This window comes from Larus michahellis, chromosome 2, assembly GCF_964199755.1.
Source record: "Larus michahellis chromosome 2, bLarMic1.1, whole genome shotgun sequence".
NCBI classification, from domain to species: Eukaryota; Metazoa; Chordata; class Aves; order Charadriiformes; family Laridae; genus Larus; species Larus michahellis.
Genome location: NC_133897.1, coordinates 104,251,050 through 104,274,388, shown reverse-complemented (window position 1 = coordinate 104,274,388; position 23,339 = coordinate 104,251,050). Strand labels below are relative to the sequence as shown.

Sequence of the window (23,339 nt, the reverse complement as noted above, 5' to 3'; positions counted from 1 at the left end):
AGATGTTTCTTAAATACCTCTAGGGATGGTGACGCAACCACCTCCCTGGGCAGGCTGTTCCAGGGCCTGACCACTCTTTCAGTAAAGTAATTCCTCCTAATATCTAATCTAGACCTCCCCTGCTGCAGCTTCAGACCATTTCCTCTGGTCCTGTCATTATTCACCTGGGAGAAGAGGCCAACGGCCGCCTCTCTCCAACCTCCTTTCAGGTAGTTGTAGAGGGCAATGAGGTCTCCCCTCAGCCTCCTCTTCTCCAAGCTAAACATGCCCAGCTCCCTCAGCCTCTCCTCATATGACCTGGTCTCCAGACCCCTCACCAGCCTGGTAGCTCTCCTCTGGACACACTCCAGCACGTCAATGTCCCTCTTGTACAGAGGGGCCCAGAACTGAACACAGTACTCGAGGTGAGGCCTCACCAGTGCCGAGTACAGAGGCACGATCACTTCCCTGCTCCTGCTGGCCACGCTATTCCTGATGCAAGATGGGCAAGAGGAAAATGGAGTAAGAGTGTATGTGTCTGTGGATAGCGTACAAAAATGAGAGTAATGAGGAGGTTTGCCTGAATCACTGTTTGCTGAGAACTCCTGTATAAAGCCAAAGTTTATGAAGGTAAAAGAAAATGAAAATTAAAAAAAACCCAACACATAAAAGAAACAAAACCCCTGAGGACAGTAGGAAAATAAAGGAGTGCAGCTATGTGCAAAAACATTGTTCTTGCTATTCAAAGATAGCCCGTTGTATCTTTAGCTACAGTTAAGCTACTTTAGCTACAGTTAAGCTTAGAAGTATGAACCGTGACAAGTGGATCGTTATTGTTGAAAATGTCAAAGCATTGAAAAACCAACCCTAATATCCCTTCAACAATTAAATGATGAACTTCGTGTTATGCGCAGACTGTTTTCACTGCTGATAATTAAATGCCAGTGCAATATCCATTTAAAAAATGCAGCACTTCCTTGCCGAGAAGTTTAATCCAGACCATAACTATTGACTTCTGCCACAAACACTCTGCTAATACCTGCGGTGTTGTTATAGCAGCACTTCCCATGCAACTTGAAGACAAAACCGCACTTCTAATAATTGTTTTTTCTTACTCTAAATTAAGGAGGAGTGTGATTGGTTAGGTGCCACACAAGAGACGCGATATGGCATTGCTTCACTTCATATGATGCCTGTGCTGCTTCCTTTTTTCCTTTAATTTTTTTGAAGGGGAGAGGAAAGGTTGTGCTTTATTAATGGAATAGCAGTCTTATAATGTGCCAAAAGTGCTTGAAAGCCTGCGCCTCTAAACCTCCTTATGGGAAGGAGAAATATTGTTGCTTTGGATTAGATTTATTTAAACCTCAGGAGAACAGACTTGCATCCCTTTTCAGTCTTTCAAGAGAAGCTTTGTTTTATTTTCCTCGCTTTCCTGCTTTCCACAACAAACTGCCGATTTTTAATTCAGAAGCTTCCTTCAGACTAGGAAGTAACAGAATTATAGGATTTTTTTTTCCCTGCTGGTGCCAGCAAAATGAAAAAACACAGTACGTTGGGACAGCAGGTGGCAGGTTGGCAGCATTGGCGAGTGACATATATTGGAAACGAAAGTCTGAAAACCTGAATTTGTCCCAATATAGGAAAAACAAGAGCGATCACACCCTTCTCTGGTTATCTTCTGGAAACACAAAGTGTATAGTACCCCAAAATGCAAGGGACTTTTACCTCATTCTTGCATGGCACCTTCCCTGCTAAGACTTCTAAGCATTTTGGCTTTAGTTTTCTTTATTTTGGTGACTTCTGGTTTTGCCTCCTTTCCTGAGAACTGCTATTGCTTTGTCTTCCCCATTCATATTCTTTTTTCTTTCTTTTTTGCTGCATGGAGACTCTCTGCTGTACAAGTGTAAGTATTTTTTTAGCTCTGCAGTTTCTGGCCTACTTGTTTATGTTTTTGTGTTCCATTTGCCTCTGTACTGCCTTGTGAGTCTCCTGGGAGACTGTAGTGCCATCCGTCTGCACCTACAAATGAAATAGGCAGCTGTTCAGGGATGAGAATGGATTTTATAAAAAGGTTCGGGTAGCATCACATCTGAATTTAAAGCATCCCTTGGCTTTAAGACCAAACCAAAGCAGAGTGCTGATGTCAGAGGTATAAGCACAAGTGTTACTGCTCAGAAAGAAAATCTGTTGATTTGGTTTTATATTCAAGCGTCATCCAGCTTAATGAAAGAATAGCTCAAAAATGGGCATAAACTAGGGCTTTCTTGCCACTAGGATGGAGGAGAAGTCAGGGGTTATCTCAGTTTAGTCAGTTGTGTTTCCTTGAGCTTTTGACTGCTGTTCTCACCTTTTTGTGCTGTCGCCCTGAATGTGTTCTGGAAGCTGAAAACACATAACGTTGTTTTGCAGAAAGGAGGGTTGAAGGGAGACTGGTTGGAGAGCTGAATTTCAAGAGGGAGGGGGAAGTTATGATTTCATGAGTTTGTTTGAAATCTTTTTGAAAGGGAAGTGACAGGAGGGCCACAGAGCATCTCTGTATCTAATAGGATTGAATATAAATTACTTTGGAGGAGGATGAGGAGAAAAACATGGAAACGAGCATATCCCTCGGCACTGACAGTAATTTCAATTATCTGTATAATCAAGGAATATAGAGTATATGAGTCCCCTTTGCTAAAAGCACATTGTTTTCTAGCACTCAAAACAAACTGATTTTAGTTGTTGGTTTTAATTCCCAAGATACTAGTGTTCTTCCACAGTTGGTAATATAAGAAAACTCAAGAGAGCTCATATAGTTTTGTGAGGAGCAGAGTCAGAAGGGAGGAATCTGGAAAAGCAATTGTGGGAAGAGATCCTGGGAGTTTAAAGTTAGCTTGGACATGTGAGAGTGTCTAACTCTAAATAAGCCCTTATTTGGGAGCGTGGTGGAGATTTGCTGGTTCCCATCTGTTGCAGAAGGGTACCTTCGTGTAGTCATTTCCAGAGATCTCAGTGGCATAGGTGCAGTCAGACTTCCAAGAGGGCCTCCCAAGACCCAGAGATGCAGTTAATTTTTTTTATCTTTTCTGCCAGGCAGCTTACAGTGTGCTCACGGAAAAGTAGGCAAAACAAGGAAGACGTTCAGGAGGTGGTCTGCTAGAATGGAATGTCCCTGGAAGATGTGGAAGAAGTGAAGGAGGGGAGGTTGATACTAACAGCTGTTCCCCTGTAAAGGCCACGAGTGAAAAGACAGGCAGGAGAGTCACATGTGTGAGACCTTGTGTGGCCAGAGGTGCTGGGAAGGCAGAAGATGCACGTCTGCCAAACCTGAGCAGCTCCCATGATCTACGGGAAATGGGGCTCAGGCCAGAGGTCTTTCCCTAGGAGTTCAGCTATCCCCTCTGGTAATGACATGTGCTCGGCTACTGTGGCATACTGCACAGTGGCTGAGATATTAAGCTGAGATTAAGTCTAATATTTTGTAAAAAGAGCACACTGGCCTATTTAAATTAATGCTTTGACCCATTTTGCTCTGCGTGTGATCTAGAAAGTTCACTTGGCAAGAAGCCTTTCATCTGTGCACTTCCTAAACAGGCTAGAAAACGGAAGGTTTTCAAATAAAAGTGTGTGTGTGGCTGTTATTCATGCTGTTAAAGCAAATGGGAGGCGTCTCTATCCCTCTGCCTTTATCCCCAGCAACCAAGCTGCTGATGGATCATGCCAAGCTGACAGTAAGTTATAGCAGTGATCCAGAGGCTGGCTTATGGTCATCAGCACAAGCTCTGCAGGGTCATCTGGGGACATCTTCTTGTCTGGGAAGGAAGATGAAATTATTCTGTCCCTGGCTGTTGGGGATGTCTTGGAGCGTTTAAATCCCTGCACAGGAACCTCAAAAGTTGCCCCAGGCTGTTTTCCATGGGTGCCCTGGGCTGGTGCAGCTCTCGGCTTGTCTGTGTTCATCCAGGAGCACTCAGAACACTGGCTGTGGCTGTGAAGCCACTGAGCGATTGGAGGTCTCCCATCATCCTTGTTTTCTGTCCTCTTTTCTCTTTAGCACGAGTTGCTGTGTTATCCTACTAGATGTAATTTCCAGTCGCACCAGCGAAAAAAAAAGTGGCGAGCAGCCCCAAATGCATGCAAATATACATTAACAAGAGAAATGGGCTGTGGCTGAAAATAAAACCATGGAACTACTGACAGTGACTCCTAATTGCTGTTCCCCAAATGCTGAGCTGCTACAACTCTTCCTTACATGAGGGGTGGATGCCTTTGGTTGTTTCAGGTTTGGGTGACGGATTGGCAGCTATCGAGATGTGCAATTCAGAGGCTTCCCAGCTGCCTACCCATTGCACCATCCACTGCAATTTTGACTGAAAAACTTCAACACTTCTCCAGCCACTTGCCGTTGAATCCATTGCATTTAATTTATTGGTAACTCTGAAAGTAATGTCTGACCTTTCGATGCAGTAGCGCTTTGCCTGCTCATTAGTTTCAGGGTAAGTCTGCTCAGGTGACAAGCTGTTTCCTGGCTGGGCTTGAAACTATTGTGTCATTTACTGATGCTTGTCAAATGTGGAAGTGGAAACCTGCAACAACTGAAGGTATCTTTTATTCCCAGTGATGCGCGTGGCAATAAAAACAAAGCTCCGTTGCCCAGACAGTGCTATGACTGCCTGCTCTGTAGTCCGCAGGTCCTTTTTTGGTCTTGAGAAGATGGGTAATAACTTTCCTGTTAGGAAAATCTGTCATAACCCCTGAGCATATGAACAGTGGCATAATAATCCTCCTGCCTGCTTTGGATGGGAATATGAATTCAGTACATGTAAGTCTGTGCACTGAACTTCCCATACATAAAAACTGGCAAATGTTTACCTTAAATAATTCATGATTTGTCTGAAATGTCAATGACAACTATGTCTTTTCTGGCTTGTGTAAAATTGATGCTACTAAACTTGACTAACAATTCTGTTAATGAGTTGTGAGCCATAACAGCTTCCTGACTGACACTCCAGATTTGAAGCCACTAGGCTTCAAGACTAGCAAGTAAATGGAAGTGTGTGGATGTCACTAAAGCCAGCACATACGACTCTACCACAAAAGGAGCCCATCTTTGCAGAAGCTGAGTCATTTAAAATTAACTCTTTAGAAAACGTGCAGATCGGCTTTTGGTTTAAAAGTCTTACAGTGCTGAGCTATGTTAAGAGGTTTGGAATTGGTGACGCATGCATTTCCTGTAGCAAAACTGTCTTTCTTGCCATGCAAACTTTCAGGAGAGTTCAGGCAAGAAAATAAGGGCAACTTTCTTCCAAAAATAACAAACTCGGGTCTTAATTCTGGGTATTTGTGCTCTTAAGGTAACATATTCCTTTTTTTCTGGGAATGTGAATATGAGAAGAATAATAGCGCGTAACTTTCAGTAACTACATCGAATTTATGCCAAGGTAACTTTCCACCTATTCTCAGCGTATCTAAAGTCCAGGGAAGTCATGTGTTTGCTGGAGATATTGCTAACACTGACAAGGTATTTTTGCTTTTTGAAGAAGGGCCGTGGGCTCCAGGACTGCATTTTCCTGGGGAAGTTTGGTGAGCTGTGGGGTGGTGTCCAGAGGCATAGATATCTGAATTCCAATCATTCTCAGTAGCATGTCACTAACAAATGAACTGAGGAAGTGTATTTTGTATGAAAAATAAAAGCCAGAACCAAGGGAGAGACTCTCCTTGGTATTGTCATTAACAGTGCAGTACTGGATGCAGGAATTAATTTTTCTGTGCCTCATGATCTCAGATGCGGAGGTCAGGTTTTAATAGTTCCCCTTGTTCTGCAGTTGGGGATCAATGAGTTAACGCTTGGACAATTCAAACAATCATCATGTGTACGCCTATGGTATTAGTGGGAAGAATAAACTACCTCCCTGGTTCTGATCAAAGTCAGTTGAACAAAATGTCAGTTTAGAAAAAAATTCTGAATATTTGAGAAGGGTAGGAAAAAACCCCATTCCCTCCTGGTGTTCAACGCAATCAGATCTTGAAATGATACATAGGCTTGAAGAACTGATTTGCTGGATAGAAAGGAAAAGGTGTTCTTTGTCATTTCCTCTGTCCTCTAAAGTAATTTTTGTTTTGTTTTGTGTTGATAGATGACTCCTAAATCAAAAAGGAAAAGCATCCACAGTAGAATGCTCCGGCCGGTGTCCAGAGCTTTTGGTAAGTTAGAATTTTTAAAACCTTTTTGCTTCTTTGCTTGCCTGAGATTCTTCTAGGTAGTTCTTCATTGAAAAGCCCAGATGACTCTCCCTCCCTCTGGACTGCATTTGAGGCCCCCACTGGCTGCTTTGTTTTGTGACTTTTCTAGTGTGTTTGGTAGTAAATACTTGCTCACGGTGCTCTGTCTGCTCACAAACATGCTGTGGCTGAGTTCTCTAAATGTGTTTATAGTTATTTACCAGAAAAGAGAGGAATGGCATTGTCTTTTGTTTTAAATAGCATTTTAAGTCTAATTAGAAAGTTTTGATTTCTCTTAGAAATGGAATTTGATCTAGATAAAGCACTGGAAGAAGTACCTATCCATATAGAAGACCCACCATTTCCTTCCAGCAGGCCAGACAAACGAACTTCTGGATTCATTTCAGAGCTGCCATCAGAAGAAGGGAGAAAACTGGAACACTTTACAAAATTAAGACCCAAAAGGAATAAAAAGCAGCAGCCCAGCCAAGCAGCAGTGAGTCTACATTAAAATATTGCTGGCGATGTCGTCTCTTGATTGCGTTTTGCCATGAGTCAGGTCTTGCAATGTAATGAGGACAACTGTTAGAGTTTTAAAAGCCATAAGCAACTACTTAATTTTTCTTCTGGTATTCATGTCTTTCAGTGTGCAATCCCTATTACAAGCTTTTTGTCTTGTTTGACACAGCCTAAAACCAGGATATGTTTCATCCTTTTTTAATTTGCTTTTGTTTTTTCATGGAAGTAGTTTCTGGAGGTACTTGGAGCTTTCACAGGAAACGCACAAAATATCATGAGACTTTTCAATTATATTGCAAGGTTTTGTTAAGTCTTAATCCTTTTTTCTGCCTGCATTAAGATGTGGCAACTTGGCATGAATTCTTATTTCTATCAGCTCTCAGAGGAGCTACTCTGTGACACCCAGCTTCCCACAGCTCCTTAACTAAAGATGGTGTTCGGGCCAGCAAATCTGCATAGTCACAGATCTGCTTTTCGTGCTGGAGCCTGCCTTAGAAAAGCAAAACAGAAGAGCAGTGTCTGTCTACGAAAGGCATTGGTGTGAACCCAAGTATACGTGTGGGGGCTTCCCACAGTTCCGTTTCCTAGGCATACCACATCAATAAAGATTTATTTCCGTGATGGTATGTCCTCGGGGCATGTGAGGACAGATCTGGAGGAGTTACAGAGCTATCTCGCAGCAACAGAGCACAGCTGATATGATAAGTAACCCTTATCAAGGGCCAGCCATTGCTTCTCTGAGTTATGCTGCCTACTAATGAATGTCTGTGGCCTCTTCTGCTCCCTGAAGACTGTCGGTGGAGAGGACCCTCGAAAATTTCCCTAATGCTGGGAAAGATCGTATCAGGCAGCAGAGTGCTTTTTGCACCACTTGGAAATGGAGAAACCTTCAAGCAGAGGGGATATTCTAGCCAACTTTCCACTCCCTATCACAGGGAAGGATAGAGGTAGGAGGAGGATGGACTGGTCTCTGCGTCGTAGTGAAAACACATCTGTGTTTACTTCTTCCAGTTCCAATTCTGCAGAACGCACATGTTTTCCCAGTTGCTAAACTTGCCTCTCTTCCAAACTTACTCAGCGCATCTTGTGCCATCTGCAAAGGGGTGTGGAAAAAGTGGGAGCAAGTGCTTCGCTACCAGGCATGGAACTGGGACATACAATGTCTTGCTCAACAGAAACAAAAGCTTATTTCTTGCAGAGGAGAAGTGTTACTTCCCAGGATAGTGCACCGTTGTGGGAATGCTCATCCATATTCAATTAATTAGGAAATTAAGGGTTTATTTAGTTGCAGAAATTGAAAGGAACTTTTTTACTTAAACTCATTTGTCCCTGCCTTGTTTTTATGGACCATTTAATTCCTTACTAGTTCTGACCTCGTTACAAGTCTAAACAAATTTTTGAAAGATTTAAGATGTTTGCTTTGATGCTTCCAAAAATGAAACAATGAAATTTTGAAGGCTGGAATCATGAGTGGACTGTGGCATTGTTTGCAGAATTGATTTGTTGCTAGTTTTGCCACTTTGAGAATACAGAAAGCAGCGGTTAAGAAAAGCACTTGGAACATGAGATGCAAAATCTTGACTTTTACTACCACTTAAAGCAGGGCTGTTGAGTTGTTTGCTGTTCCCATTATTTCCATTTAGTAATTTAAGGGGTCTCAGGTGATCATAGCTTTCCTTCTCTGGTTTTGCTGGAAAACAGATTTGTTCTTTGTAAGCTGGATAATGTAAGAAAAAAAGGGAAAAATGGAGCGGGTGAAAAAAGGGAGAAATATAAAGCTTTAACTTGGGGTGGGTGTGAGGGCAGAAGAAAGATTCATAGTTTTGACAGAGTTTTTACTGAAATGAGTGTTCAGAGGGGAAAAAAAAACGGGGCGGGGGGGCGGGGAAGAAAACCTCAGCACCATCCACCCCCAAATAGCTTTGAAGCAGTGTAATGAAAAAGTTGTTTATCAGTTAGATTTTTGTGAGATCTTAACCTCATGAGTTCTTCCGCCAAGTGTGAAGATTTACTACAGCAGGGAGGTGAATCTCTAATATATGAAAGAGATTGTGATTCCTTTTATTTATTTCTGCTTCCAAGCCAGTTTTTACTTAATACAGATATATAGAAGGCTCACTTTTAAACTTAGGCTAAAGAAAAATAAAATTGACAAATGAAAACTTAGCTAGCTTTTTTTGCTTTTTTTTTTAGCTTAAAATACAAAATAAACCAGAGCTCAGTCTTTTACATTAACATTGATCACTAAAAGGCATTAGAGTAAATATCTGTAAGAAAATCCTGTGCCTTGAGGACCTTATTAAGCCCTCAACATTTGTGTATGCCTTTAGTACATTTTTAGGAACTTGCTGCTTTTTCAGATGCAAACTTTTTTGAGGTAGATCTTCTCACTTGCTGTAGATTATTGGATTCTTGCATCCTTCAGGAGATGGACTTGCCTTTGATACTTACATGTTTGTTCCTACTATCTGGAGGGCTCCGGTATCAATATTAAATGGCTTCTCATTTGTGTTGAAATGCGTCAGCCACTTTGGTTGAGACATTTCAGTTGAAATGTCAGTGTCAACTATTTATGACTGAGAAGGTAAATAATTACATTGAGACAACCAGCACTGCTGTGACCAACCCAGTATATGCAGTCAGTATATGTGTTGCTGTCTAGTGTCAGATGTTCCAGCTAAGAAAGTTCTCTACAGAAAAAAACAAAGGTTGACAGAGTTGGAAGTCTGAGAAGTCATTGTGCTGCTTAGAATAAAGCTGGTTTTTATGGAAAATATGCGGTTTGACTGGCAACAAAGCAGTTGTTACCAGGTGGGCTCTTTTCAGATCAGCATTACATTACTACAGCAGGTATCAATAAAATATTAGCTATTATCTTTTATAACAAAGTAAATACTAGGCTTCTAACAAGGTTCAGCCACTGGAAAGTGAGAAGTTTCATGGATGTGTCAAAGCATTGGTTCAGATGCAATCCGTTTTCCCTGGCATAATGAGGCTAGGTTTGGTCTTAACAGCAGCTTTTAAGAGTATTTATTTTTCTTTTTAGAGGCATAGAAAAGAGTGTGTATTCCAGACGAAAAGGGAAGATGGGATTACTCTGAGTAATTGTGGCAATTAGGAGATTCCTTGATTTAAATTATTTCAAATTATGAACGCTGCTATTTTGTGTCAGACTGATTCCTGATAGGTAGCACTACCATGAATACAACTGGGTTGGGTCTTGCAGAGTCCTCTGTAGTCCCCCAAAAGGTTTCCAGATGGCATTTAACTTGAAGGAAGTCTCTCTACTGGTAATGCAGCTTTTTCCACATCAAAGCCATGTACAGGAGCTAGACCACGTGAGAAATCCTCCCAGGAGAAGACATGTTTCTTCTTCAGGAGGCCGCAGAATCACCAGGTAGTCTTCACAGGGCCTTTGTGGTTGGCAGGTATTACTAAGTCATCCTGGTTTAGGTGCCTCCAGTCACCCATGTTCAAAATGCGGGCATTGAAACTAGAGAAAGGGAGCAGGTTTTCCATTTTCAGACACGCGGTGACAATATGTGTTCGGTTCCTCAAGTGAAACACCTGATTCTGTATTTAGAGTCTCTGCTTTTGGAAGTGCTGGATCGAATGAATTATTAAAGGCTCTGTTAGCCTGCTGAAGTTCTGTTTTTAAATCCAAATTCCAGAACATACGTTTTTCCCTGAGCAGGGAAACAGCTAACTGTTGAAAATACTTTCTCTTCAGGTCACCACCTGATCAGGATTTAATTTTTCTTTAACTGCTTTTTTTCTTTTCTAACTGAATTAGTGCTCTAGTCTCACAAGCCCAAGGCATTTTATCCCTGACCTCCTGCATTGCAGTATCCAATTTATCACTGGTGGTTTGGGTTATTTGGCATTTCATGTAATGCATCAACTGGCCTGACTAAAGGGGGAATTCCAGTGGTGATTCCATCGTCTGCACTGAGATTTGGTTGGCACACACAATTTTTATGATGTCTTAACTCTTATCATTGAAACAAATATGCTTATATTATTATATACCAGAGAGAGTTTTTTCTTCTGTCAGGTGTCTGCTGGAGTGCCTCCAGAAGGGGATCAGAATGGCCTCATGGGGAGAGTGGATGAAGGCGTGGATGAATTTTTCACTAAGAAAGTGACAAAAATGGATTCGAAGTAAGTTCAAATGTAATTTTTTTAAAAAATTAAATAATTTATCCTGATAGCTGGGTAAGTAGCACTTCTAAGTTGTATTTGACTTCTGTTTCCAATATCCAGGGTTGCTGCTGTCAAAGTCAGAAAACACCTTAGTAGTCAAGACATTGTGAATTCAATTACCCTCCCTTAAAAATGACTACTTTGTAATAAATTGCTTTAATATTCCACGTGGAGGGGATTATTGACTAGTGTGTATTTTTATAATTCAGTTGACTTCATTTTACTCTTCAGTGGAGCTCATTAGAGCTGTGAGGCTCTCTTCTCCAGCGCTGGTGGTACAGGCATGGGTTTCTTTGTCTAGTAAGTACTGCTGTTGGGCACAGTGTTTTGAGAGATGACAGTAGATTTATGTTGTTTTAGAAATATGTTGAAGACATGTTTGACCAATTTGTAGTATTCTAGATTTAGGCAATACATTCATCTGAAAGATATGTCTCCTTCAGCTTTGTGTAAGGGTTATACAGCTTATACAATTGCTTTGTAACTGGCTGTATATTTACAGAATCAGGCATCTAGATATGCTTGCATTCATGCACGTTTGTGCACGTAACGCACACAGAGACACACGCACACACAAATACTTACATAAATAGAAGGAATAATTACATAAATAGAAAGCCAGGGCAGTTTCTAGGCAGCTTGGAATGACCCCTTCTGTGCTGTATGTGACATCCATTAAGGAAAGTGGTAGGTGTTAACTGGTAGATAGCTGTGTCAGGAAAAGCAAATGTTTTAAAGTCACTGTGAGTTATAAATATCTGTAGTGACATGTGAAGCCACGTGTGATATACTACGTGTAGTTGTAAGATTATGGTAGCTTTGAAAAAATGGATTAGCCAGGCTAAGTTCAGGGTGCTCACAGACTACTGCATCCTCCTGTGCTTCCCTTGGGCGTCTGCCACCTGCTCATTTCAGATGTCCTCGTGAACTTGCACTATCCCTGTGTGCCCATCCCTGGCCATGCCCATGGCTGGGGATCTTTGCTCCATTTGCTGCACCGTTGGCTCTTTCTCCAGTTGGGGTGCTCGTATGCAGACATGTTATGCACCTAGCTTTCCCCTCAAATGTGAATACTTTCTTCATAAGATGCCTGTAGAAAATCTTACTGTGAGGTGGATTGGTTTGGGGTTGTTTTTTTTATTTTGAGGATAAGCATCTGCACTATAAAGGTGACCTCTCCTTGTTCCTTACTGAGAGAAGATGGCTGTGACAACTAGTTCCTATTTCAGGCAGGCCCTTTAACAAACCAGATCCCCCAAAAGCTCTGTAAATCATGTACCTGGATCAGTTGTTCTCCTTTTACTAATGGACAGATACAAACCGGAGGTAGCTCGCTCTGGAAACAGAGCAGAGTGAAATGGTATGTGCATAGACAGCTTGGGCAGAGCTCCACTGAAGCAGCACCTTGTTGGTGTTGGAAACGGCTTGGTGCCCAGTGCAGATGGAATGGCTGCCTCTCTTCATTATACCATGCACAAGGCCAGCACTGGAATTCTCAAGACAGTATGATCAATGTTAATTGTCCAGTTTTTAATTTAGGGACACCAGCTAATGACTGAGCCTAGGGCAACATATGGATCATACAAAAGATTGGCTTTGGCCAGGAGAAGTCATTTGGTACTATTTAAAAGAGAGGGAGGAGGGGAGTGAAGAGTTTAAAATGTCTGTGTTTTTTATTAGGAGACCACCAACTAAAAGTTCAGACAGCAGTGAGCCCAGTGAAGCAGGTGATGAGAAGAAGAAAAGGGACTCAAGGAAGAGTGGCTTCCTTAACTTAATCAAGTCAAGAGGCTCCAAATCTGAACGTCCTCAGACTGTGTTGGTGGCAGAGGAGCCCTCCTCGCCCAAGGTTGCTGCAAAAAGTCCAGCTGTGGACACAAGCAAGAAGGAGGTAAAGCCTGCAGAGCAGAACGGTGGTACAGAGCGATCCGAGGAATTAAAGACACCAGACTCGCTGGAGGAGGCACAGCCAGACGATGCTGCAAAAGCTGAGAGGGGTGACAGCAAAGGAAGCCCACAAGGGGGCCGGAGGTATGGCGTGCAGGTGATGGGCAGTGGACTTCTCGCAGAAATGAAAGCCAAGCAGGAGAAGAGAGCAGCCTCTGCTCAAAAGGTGAAGGCAATTTGATTTCTCTTGAGTTGTTGAAAAAAATAAGCAAGAGCTAGGTGTCTTCAGGGGGAGGTGGGTTGGATCTACAAGGGTTGGTGGCTGGGGCTTGAGACATCAGCCCTGCCTTCCACAAGGGATTATGGTGTTCCTGCGACAGGATTGCTCTCTGCTGTCGTGGTTGAACATGAATACCCTGGCCAAGGACTAGGCTGCACATGTGGAGCAGGTGATGCACCCTTAAGCCTCCGCTTTCTCTCCTCTGGTGGAAGAGGTGACACCAGCGCTTGATGTCAGGCGATCACAAGCACAGAAGAGGACATGTAATTGTTTGCATATATTACAGAGTAATTTTGGGGCGATTAGTAAGCATAGTCTGGATGTCTCTATGTGATGTGTGGTTTGTTCACATGTAATGGGAGCATGCTTTATAAAAGGTAAAGCTAGGACAAACTCTTACTGTGTGCCTCCTGCACACTGGTTCCTCAGGTGTTCGGCAGAGTTAACGACAGTGGTACCTATCTGTACTCTTCTCTTTTGGAAGGTAATGTAGAAAGGTGGAGAGATGTACTGTATTTTAAATTATATATATTCCATGCAGAAAAGTAAATCTGGCTTCCAGACACTGTTTACAGCTACTCAGCTTATACTTTTCTTGTTGCACTTTTTATGTTCTTTTGTACGACACCTAATGATTTTTATGCCTTTGATTTCTGTATTTCAAATACTAACACTCAAAGAAAATAAGCATACACTAAAAAAAATTAATCTGTTCCCAATTGTGTGTCCAGATTCCCTTTGCTCTATGTAATTTTCTCCTCTGTGAAGTGCTGATGCTGAGCTGGAACCCTGCTTCACTTCACAAACGTGGAGTGGAATATCCTTGTGTTACTCTAAAGCATTTTGTGCCAACCTGTTTTGCCTGATGCCCATTTCCCATTGTACTTACCCATTATCAGCTCCTGCTTCCTTCCAGCTGCAGTTGGCATGTTCTAAAATTACCAAAGACCAGCCTTTTTTCACTCCTCCTCTCTTCCTCTTCATCGTGCAGGACACTCGGATGCTATCCATTCCCCAGCGTTTACCCACTGTGATTTGGAAGGTGTTGCCTTATGACAAAGCTCATTGCAAGCTCTGCTCTGTTTTTCCTCCTTTAACACATTGCAGAATTGTCTTGCTGTGACTGAGCAAGGCACACAAAGTTCATTTTTACCTTTCTTCCTACTCTGACAGTGCCTGCCATGATCATAGACTCATCAAGGAATAGTTTGGGTTGGAAGGGACCTTTAAAGGTCATCTAGTCCAACCTCCCCTGCAATGAGCAGGGACATCTTCAACTAGATCAGGTTGCTCAGTGCCCCGTCCAACCTGACCTTGAATGTTTCCAGGGATGGGGCATCTACCACCTCTCTGGGCAACCTATGGCAGTATTTCACCACCCTCATTGTAAAAAATGTCTTCCTTCTATCTCGGCTAAATCTTCCCTCTTTTAATTTAAAGCCATTACCCCTTGTCCTGTCGCAACAGGCCCTGACAAAAAGTTTGTCCCCATGTTTCTTATAAGCCCCCTTAAAGTACTGAAAGGCCACAATCATGTCTCCCTGGAGCCTTCTCTTCTCCTGGTTCAACAACCCCAACTCTCTCAGCCTGTCCTCATAGGAGAGGTGCTCTATCTGATCGTCTTTGTGGCCCTCCTGTGGACCTGCTCCAACAGGTCCATATCTTTCCTGTGCTTGAGCTTTCCGGAGCTGGACACAGCACTCCAGGTGGGGGCTCACCAGAGCGGAGTAGAGGGGCAAAATCACCTCTCTCGACCTGCAGACATTGGGGTCTTATAATAGCAGATTCAAATTAACATGATAGTCTGTGGCTCATTAAAGGCACCCCCCAGCATAAATTTTTTTTTTCTAAAGAAATGAGCAATTCCCACCTTTCTCATTGGTGCTGACTAGCGCCCATGAATAGTCTCACTGATTTCTAAGACACCAAGTTTTCAAGTAAAATGCCGTGTGATTTTAAATAAAAGTGTTATGCTCTGCCCATAACTTACAAAATACCTAGTTACTCTAGATTATATAGATTTCTACAACTGGTAAACTGTGTGCTAGGTGCTCTTCAAGTTCTTAGCACTTGTCATCTAAAGTTAGTCAGATCTGGAATGATGTGTCTGAGGCAGAATATTACCATGCATAATAGTTTTTTTTAAGAGAGGAGAGTAAAAGTCTGATTCCATTGATTAGCTTTCATAGCATTGATTGAAAACTTGAACTTATTCTAGCAAAAAGAAAGGTTGTTGCCTTTTCCCAGTATTTTTTTTCCACCCGTTGCTTTTTTCTGGTTGTAAAGGTTACCTCTCTTCTTTGAGGTTTATTATTAGTTTCCTGTTCTCCTGAAGTTGTTGGTGTATGAATATAAAAAGGAGAGGCTGTTAAGAAATTATTTGTTTTGGAATTTTTTAAAAAATATTTTGTTGATCTCATTTTTTGTTATATTTTGTAAAAAATTATATTTATGGAATGCAACAGTAGGTCTTTTTTTTTTTTTTTTTGAGTGACAAGAAAACTGAATTGAAATAGGAATATGTACGCAGCAGGGCACTGAGTTATCCATTCATAACGTTGCCCAGACCACACAAAATCGAACTGCTGTTCAAAAGAATTTTTTCCATACTTCATCCTAGATCACAATATTGAACAACTTATTTTTGCACTTTTATTCATGATATTCATGAAGGTGAAAATCATATGGTATCCTGGTGGTTGAACTACAGAGGAAAGCATCCCACTGCTGTTACATTGATTAGGATGGGTATGACATCAACTTCCCTAACATCTTCAAATTTATCAGAGTTCCAGTAGGATAGAAAATTGTATTTTCCTTTAAGGTACAGATGGCTGCTTATATTCTGAGCTATTTTACATGAAAACAAAGCCAGAAGGAATTTACTATTTCATTCATACCCTACCGCAGTCTTGTTACAGATACAAGTGACGAGCAGGTGCACAGTAGATGGAAAGATGGTAGATGATTTTTTTGTTTTCTTTTGCTTAGAATACAACGTGTGAATTGGCATTAATGGTAGAGACGAGTATTTGCAGATTAGTGTTGCCACTAGGCGTGGGTAAAAAGATCTTTTAGCTCCATCTAGTGTTCACAGACTGACTTTTTAAATACCTCGAGGAAGACTTTGAGCAGACCAAGGTCGTCTGTAACCTGTTTATTCACCCTCAATGGCACCCAACTCTGCAGTATTTCCCAGCCTTGCATGAATTCCTATTAAAAGTGGAGCCTGGTCATTATTTATCTGATAAATCCACCTGCATTTATCTGACATGACTGACAGCTTCTCAGAGTAAATTTGTGCAGCAAGTGTTTAGTGTTGCCTCAGGACCATGAGCAGTTTGTAAGGGGTGTCCAGTTGGTAGCCAAACATGCAAGCATCCTAATTGCATTTTTAAGTACTACACTACTGGAAGCCAGCACTGCCTTTTGTACTTGCCTCTGTACGTGGTCATATTTCCCCAGCAGACCCATAACTGGGAGGGAGGGAGGAAGTTGTGGTGATGAAATTAGTTTTCACATTGTTGTAGAGCTCTCTTAAAAGTTATTTAAGTAAGCTAAGTGTTATGCATATATCTTCAATATTTATATAGGAAAATGAGTGTTTTGGTGAAAGTTCATGAGGATTCATGTTCCATGAAGAAATTGTTGGTAAATTCAGTTCTCAAAGTGTTTTTTTTCCAAGGTATGGAAGAAAAATGCAGTAAGCGGAAAGTGGTATTCCCTTCTAAAATATATAGCCAAGACAGTCTTACAAAGAAACACATGGCTTTAGGAGGTGGAGAGGTGAGAATTTAGCTAAAAATATCAATGACAGTCAAGAAACGGGAATAAAAATGTGAGTTTTCACCCAGTGGTACAAAGCATAATGTTCCTCCTAGCTTTGGAGGGGACTTTGTGTTTTGTCCGTATGGGCACCGTATCTTACCATTTTGGCCCTACAAGTCATGGCATTTCTAGAGTGCTTCTGACCAGAAGACTTTGTTGTGTGGCTTACATGTGGTTTTTAACATACAAATGATTTTATAATTAAAACCTGTAGAAATATAATCCTTTAGAGTGGATAGTTATATCTGTATAAGGGTAGTTTTACAGTACAGGAAGTTTAATGGTGATTGTAATAGCATCCTCCTTAACGCAGTGTGCCACTTTAGGTGCACATCTGTACTTAGTGGAGAGGTTGCGAGGTAGCGTTACCCTGCCAGGTCTTATAGAGGAAGGGCAGGCACTCAACATCTCCATCCTTTTCGTTGTTGTATTAAAGAAAGTCTTTGTTTTAGGAGCTGTGAGATTACATGAGTGAAATGGAGGTATCAGTAAATCTGTAAGGCCAAACACACTGTATTCTGCATCGCTCCCTAAAATCTGCTTCTCCGGAAATGTCTGTGTTGAATTACCACCACAATGGAAAGGCATGTGGCAGCAGGGATATTTAGAGACTGTTCCTTTATGTTTACATTTTAAATACTGTTTTCACTCTAAATCTGTCAATTTTTCTATAATTAGTATGTGCTTCTACTACTTTTAACCATTTTCTCCCTTCCTGCATTTCCTGTTGTCCAATTTTTATCTACATGCTATACCTAGGCGTCTTTTAGATTGTAAGCTCCAAAGGGCAGTGATCATGTTTGGCGTACGCTGCATGGCACATGGTGGATGTTTCTAAATGCTATGGGACAGTCAGACCCCAGCACGAGTCGTGCAGAGTGGGTGTTGCAGCAGTAGTAGCAGTGTCCTGAACGTGTCAACATGACTTATGCATGGGTATGTAACCAAGCGCAGTGGTCATCAGCATAAATCATGTGCTTTAAGCATTTGCCACAGTCTTGAAATAGCAAATGAAGGTCAAGGCTGAAGCTGCCTGCAAAAGCCTATCCCCACTTTTTTAGTTTAAAAAAAAATAAAAAATAACGCTTTTTTTTTTTTTTTGCCTAGTTTATCTTTATAAGGCTTTCTGTCATAGTATATCCTGCCCTAATTCCTATGCACTTTTTGTATCCTTCCTTTTATCCCTTTGCTTAAGCTTTGGTAGCAGGTAAGACGGTAAAAGGAGGATGGCTGTTTTACAAGCACATCCCCTGCCTATCTAAATTTCTCCTGATGAATGCACAGGTTTCAAGCTCACTTGGGCTAGACCTATGATATGACAAAAGTCTTTGCACCATTTCGTTTGAGGCCAGGAAGTTAGGAAAGCTATTCTTGAGAATAAAAGACTTAGCCTTATCAGCAAGGTACACAAGACTTATCAGCATGTGAACAAGAAGCCTCCTTTCTTTAGAGGTGCTGAGCGTCCAGCAGCCCTTGTGATGGGTAGCTATAAACACCTTTCAAGAAGTAAGACCTATTTGTTTTAAAAGCAATCTGGTAAATATGTGGGTGCTGCTGCTTCTGTAGTTGTTATTTTATCTAAAATGAAAAGTTAAAAGTTATTCTCGTATGTGGAAGAACACAGGATCCATTCAGCAGTCCTATACTCAAAATCTAGATCTCCAGAAAAAGACTTTTTGTTCTAAACCTTAACAAGTAATTTTTAAATATGGAGCTATCTTTGAAGAAAAGACTGTTTCCAGCTGGCACCTTTAGTTTCAACTCCTGTACAGGAGGAGACCTGTTACTTAGGAGGCAGGGTGTCATTTCGGCTTTGCGAGTTCTGTGGCAGTATTATTATCAAATCAGCATAGTTTTTTTCCTACTTAAATATCCAAGACCTGAAAGAGAAACAAGCAGAGAGAATCCACCATTTATTATTATCATCACTGCTTTCTCTGACTTACAGTTTCCAAATTAGAGGGGGATTTCTAACAGAATGACTAAGTTGTATTAATTACAGATGTATTATTAATAAGAGAGCTTTTCTCACTCTTTCAGAAACTTGGGAATGACACAACTCCCAGAGAGTCTTTTGACACAGCGATGAGCTCAGAGCGACTGGATGGAAGTGGTACAGGTACCTTTTGGTTTTCCTGGTGTAAACTCTTTACAGAAAATGCAAAATGTCTAACCCTTAAAATTTTACTTTCCTCTCCAGATTGTGTTCCTACAATTGCTTAGGCAAAGTGAAAAAGATTAGAAACAACCTCACTTTTTGTATTATGTTTGACAACACTTCTCATGAAGTTGGCTCTAGGGCTGAGTTGACGGCTCGGCTTTTTACTCTCGTGCTTCACCTTTGTGCTTCGTGTTGCACAGGAGGGAAAGTATTTGGTGCATGTGCCTGGGGCGCCTTCAAAAGGGTGCTGAACCCAGCAGCCAGCAACAATGTTGACACACGAAGAAGTGAAACCCCTGAATACATCTTATCACCTAAATATGACCAGTTTGCAAAGTTTATAGTAGTCAGTGCAGGTACCAGCTTCAGCAGTCCTGGCTTTCAGCTATTAAAATAGAAATCTCTTAGTCAATGGCATTTGGCTCTTCCCAGGGTTTAGGCAGCTTGACCAAAGCCAGGGCTGTCTGCAAACCTGCGGAGGTCTTGGGACACTGCACACATGCACAAAATGACTCCCCATCCTGTACAAAGTGGAGTCCAGCCTTGTAGTGCTTATGGCACCGATTCCCTCTGCAGCTCGCCGTGCTGTGCACTGGTCAAGGGGCCCTTGGCCAGCTGTAGTCCTGGGCCCTGACGCGGCAGTACCTACAACGCAGCCATCCAAGTACAAGAGGAAGGTCTGGTCTCTGTGCATACATGCACACTTTCGGGACTGGCCTGTGAAGTGTTCAAATGGGATTCACATCTGGTGATTTGTGCACACTACATTCAGTGGACCAAAGGAGTGGGCTGAACTGGGAAATCCAGGTCTGATTTCTCAACAGTGGTTCTAGGTATCCCACAAGCACGGCATGTAGGGTCGCCACAATATACAGAAGCACGGCTGAAATCTAAATCCATCCTGGTTGAGCACTTCAGAAATCCATTTTGAGTTTTTGTACCTTTCAAAAAGCTAGTTTGAAAAGACAACATATTCAGAGCGTGCTGAACTTTTATCAATCAGGGCTTTTAAAGCCTGCTTATCTTTTGAGGAGGACTTTATGTGCCTCCCAATATCATCAAACTGAAATCAGAGGAGCAAGAATAGTCTTTGCTTGGGGCATTAGAGTACTTGTGGGTGTCTGACCCCAATTTTTCTCAGGTCCTTGTCTCTGTATATGACACATTTCACCCCCACCTAACTGCACTGTGCATACTTCTTCCTTTTGGCCTATAGCTGTCGGTTCTTTCTTCAGCGCTCTTGCTTGAGAGCTCCCCGAGGCTGTTCTTAGCTGTTGCGATTGCAGTTTGTCTTTGTTTTGGGTTAATTTACTTTAACTTACTGGGTTCTAATAATATTAGCAGGCCTGAGGTCAGGAAGGCAAGAAAGAGAGTTAATGGAAAATTGCTGGATGTTGCTACAGGAAAACTATAGATAGTGATGCTGAAGGAGAATAAGGGTTTTTTCTATTCTTTGCTTTGTGTCTGGATATTGTCTGCTTTTTTGTATGCACACACGCACAGGTGGGGAAGGTGTCCTGCTGTTTCGCTTGCAGCATGAAGGTCTGTTGCATGCATGCAGACACGAACTCTCCCTGTCACGCACTCACACAAATATATATGCGCCACACAACCCTCTGTGGTTTGCCAGAGTTTAACTCCAGCTGGGCTGAAAAACCACTAAATAAGCTGGAAAAACGTATTGGAGATTGGCTTGCAGCAAACTATATCAACACTCCCCTCCCTCCTACTGCCATTAAAACTCTGTGCTCAGCACTTTTGTAACAAGCTGGATTTCTGAATGGGAATAGCAGGTAGGTAGGTCAGGCCATCATCTGTGAGCGCATACTTGGTTTTGCCAGGTACTAAGGCCACCAGTCTGCATTTCAGTTAGTTTATAATTCTCTTCTAAGAAGAAAAAATATGACAATTGTTCAAAGTCCCAAGCTAACATAAAAGTTACGAATTTATCATTATACCTGCCACATATACCCTTCAACCTTCTGAAAGCTGCAAAGTAGGAAAGTAGAGCTGGCATTTTGCTTGTTTGTAACCTAGAGTCCATCAGGCTTTCTACCAACTTGCACAGCTAGATAGGACTGATTTATTGCTTGGAAGTCAGTGTAACTTTATCTATAAATACCTTGGTCTTTGTTTGGGATAAATACTATTTTGATAAACTTGCTAATGTGTGGAAACCATAATCCATATACAGTTTTATTAGATAAATCAAAATACTATATAAAGAATACTTTGATCTCGGCTAAGTTTCAAAATCTTCTCTAGAGCTTTCTAAAAGCAACAAATAAAAAAGATGTAGCCTGCTGATCGCACGTTTGGGATTTATTTTCTGGGCCAGGATTTCTCTGTTGATCTTGGATACGCAACGTTTTGTCTGTAGAGGCACAAAACAGCCAAAGGCTGCCTTTTCCACTGATCCATCGCTGCTTTCTCAGCAGGTAGGCTGTACCATCTGCTCCCAGAAATATGAAGGGAGCATAAGGTCCAGACAGCCGTCGCCCCAAATATATTAAAAAGGGGGAGATGCCATCACCTCTGAGGCAATTGAATTAGGAAGCTTAGCACATGTAAGAGCTAGTGGTTTTAGATGCTTTTCTTGCAGTGATTTTGAACGAAATTTTTAGGGGTTCTCTTACACACTCACACAGCAGTGCAGCAGTGATATGGGAGCTAATGACGGTATTTTCCACACAAGCATATCTGTGCACAGAGCCTTCTGTGTTGCAGGAGACTTTATTTTATGTGTCTGTTTATTCTAGTGCCTAAACTCCAGCAGACCCTTCCAGAGAGTCGGTTTGCCTCGAATAAAGGTGACTCCATTTCAGCAGCAGCAGAAAAAAATTCAAAAGCTGAACCAAAGGCAGAAGCTGGTGCAAAGGCAAGAAGTTCTTCCAATACACCGACCAGCCCAAAACCCCCACTGCAGTCAACAAAGCCCAGCCTGGCAGGACGACCCACGGTGCCACAGAAACCACGCTCTGCCTCTCGTACTGGTGAGGAGCTCTTCTGGGCATTTGTTATCCTCAGAGTGGCGTTTGTGTAGGCTGTGGAGGAGAAACCCATGGCCACATCCTGAACAGAAGCTAAATGTAGAGGGACGAGTTCTTCAGGCACTTGCTTTTGACTTGCATCCTTCTTTTCCACCTCCCGCTGCCCTAATTCAAATGAACTTATTAAAATGGTTTAGTGTGTGATCCACAATAGTAAAGCTTGAGGAGCTGTTTTGAGTTAGCCTGCTTTCACGGAAGAGGAGAGCATAGAGAGCTACTTCAGCATCAAAGCCCTGTTGTAGTAGCACCAACAAAAATAACTATTTTCTCTAAACACCTGGCTGTAAATACTAAAGTCCTTGGGGTTTTCTGGCAGGCTGCTCTTTGGCCCCTCAAGGAAATGCCTCTTGTTCTTAGTAACTTGCACAAACCAACCGTGTCTGGCTCTCTTTTTCCTTGTTTTGCCTTTGTTTCTTTCCTTTTTGCTTTTGACTGGAAATAATTGTAACTGTGCTTTTATAACCCTGCAAGACTGCCAGTTGAGTGACTATTAACTCCTGCTCTGTCCTAACCTTCTGCCTGGATATTATCTCAAGGTTTCCAATAGCGGGAAATATTTCAGCAGATCTCTCATACATTTGTCTGTCTGCTATTTAATAGGCCAATGTCACAACCCCTCTTCCCAAGGTACAGACGCTGCAGCTGAGGGGAATTAAATGCTAGTTACTGACTCCCCCAGTAACTACGGCAAATACAGCTTATTAATTGCTAATGACTGAAAAAGCGTGAGCATAGCCACCTGTAAGAGCTCGCAGACTTCTAGGCTTTTCCCATACTCACTGTTGACCTTAGAAAGATGTCATTTCTGCTGAGGACGAGGGGGCAGGGGGATATTGCAGCCTCCTCCCTGCACTCCCTGAGCATTACGTAGTCTCTGCAGTCCAGTGGGTAGAATATTGTTTAAATACAGAATCACCTTCAGGTTGTAGATGGCTTTAAATTTATTTTATTGACCGTTTTGGAAGTGGTCATAAAAGTGAGAGGTGTCGGGTAAGATGCTCATGAAGATTAATACAATAGGAAAGCATGGCTTATTTGGTGATGTTGTATCTGTAAAATAGCGTGTTATCTCAAAATCTTAGGTATCAGAAAGACCTGAGCTATCTGTTTCTGCCAGCTCGTATGTCCTGCAGAGAGAGCATACTGTGGGTTTAACACGGAGAGTAATTAATATTTACTGATAATAGGCCAGCTCCTTGGGTGGCAGTAAAAGCAGCACCATCTCTGTTGC

The 23,339-nt window shown here is 41.9% G+C and overlaps 1 protein-coding gene across 5 annotated transcripts in view; it reads left to right on the top strand.

Annotated features, from left to right (window-relative positions):
• CARMIL1 (capping protein regulator and myosin 1 linker 1) overlaps nt 1-23,339 on the top strand; it is a 202,066-nt gene that overhangs the window by 169,799 nt on the left and 8,928 nt on the right. For 2 of the 5 annotated variants that reach the window (XM_074576489.1, XM_074576487.1), the window contains exons 30-36: nt 1,865-1,882; nt 6,096-6,162; nt 6,480-6,676; nt 10,754-10,860; nt 12,583-13,015; nt 18,938-19,016; nt 21,818-22,051. In XM_074576489.1, the coding sequence (XP_074432590.1) occupies nt 1,865-1,882; nt 6,096-6,162; nt 6,480-6,676; nt 10,754-10,860; nt 12,583-13,015; nt 18,938-19,016; nt 21,818-22,051 (1,135 nt within the window). Of the gene's footprint in view, nt 1-1,864; nt 1,883-6,095; nt 6,163-6,479; nt 6,677-10,753; nt 10,861-12,582; nt 13,016-13,169; nt 13,366-18,937; nt 19,017-21,817; nt 22,052-23,339 lie in introns of those variants that run through there. The other 3 variants (XM_074576488.1, XM_074576486.1, XM_074576490.1) reach the window with 2 other exon arrangements.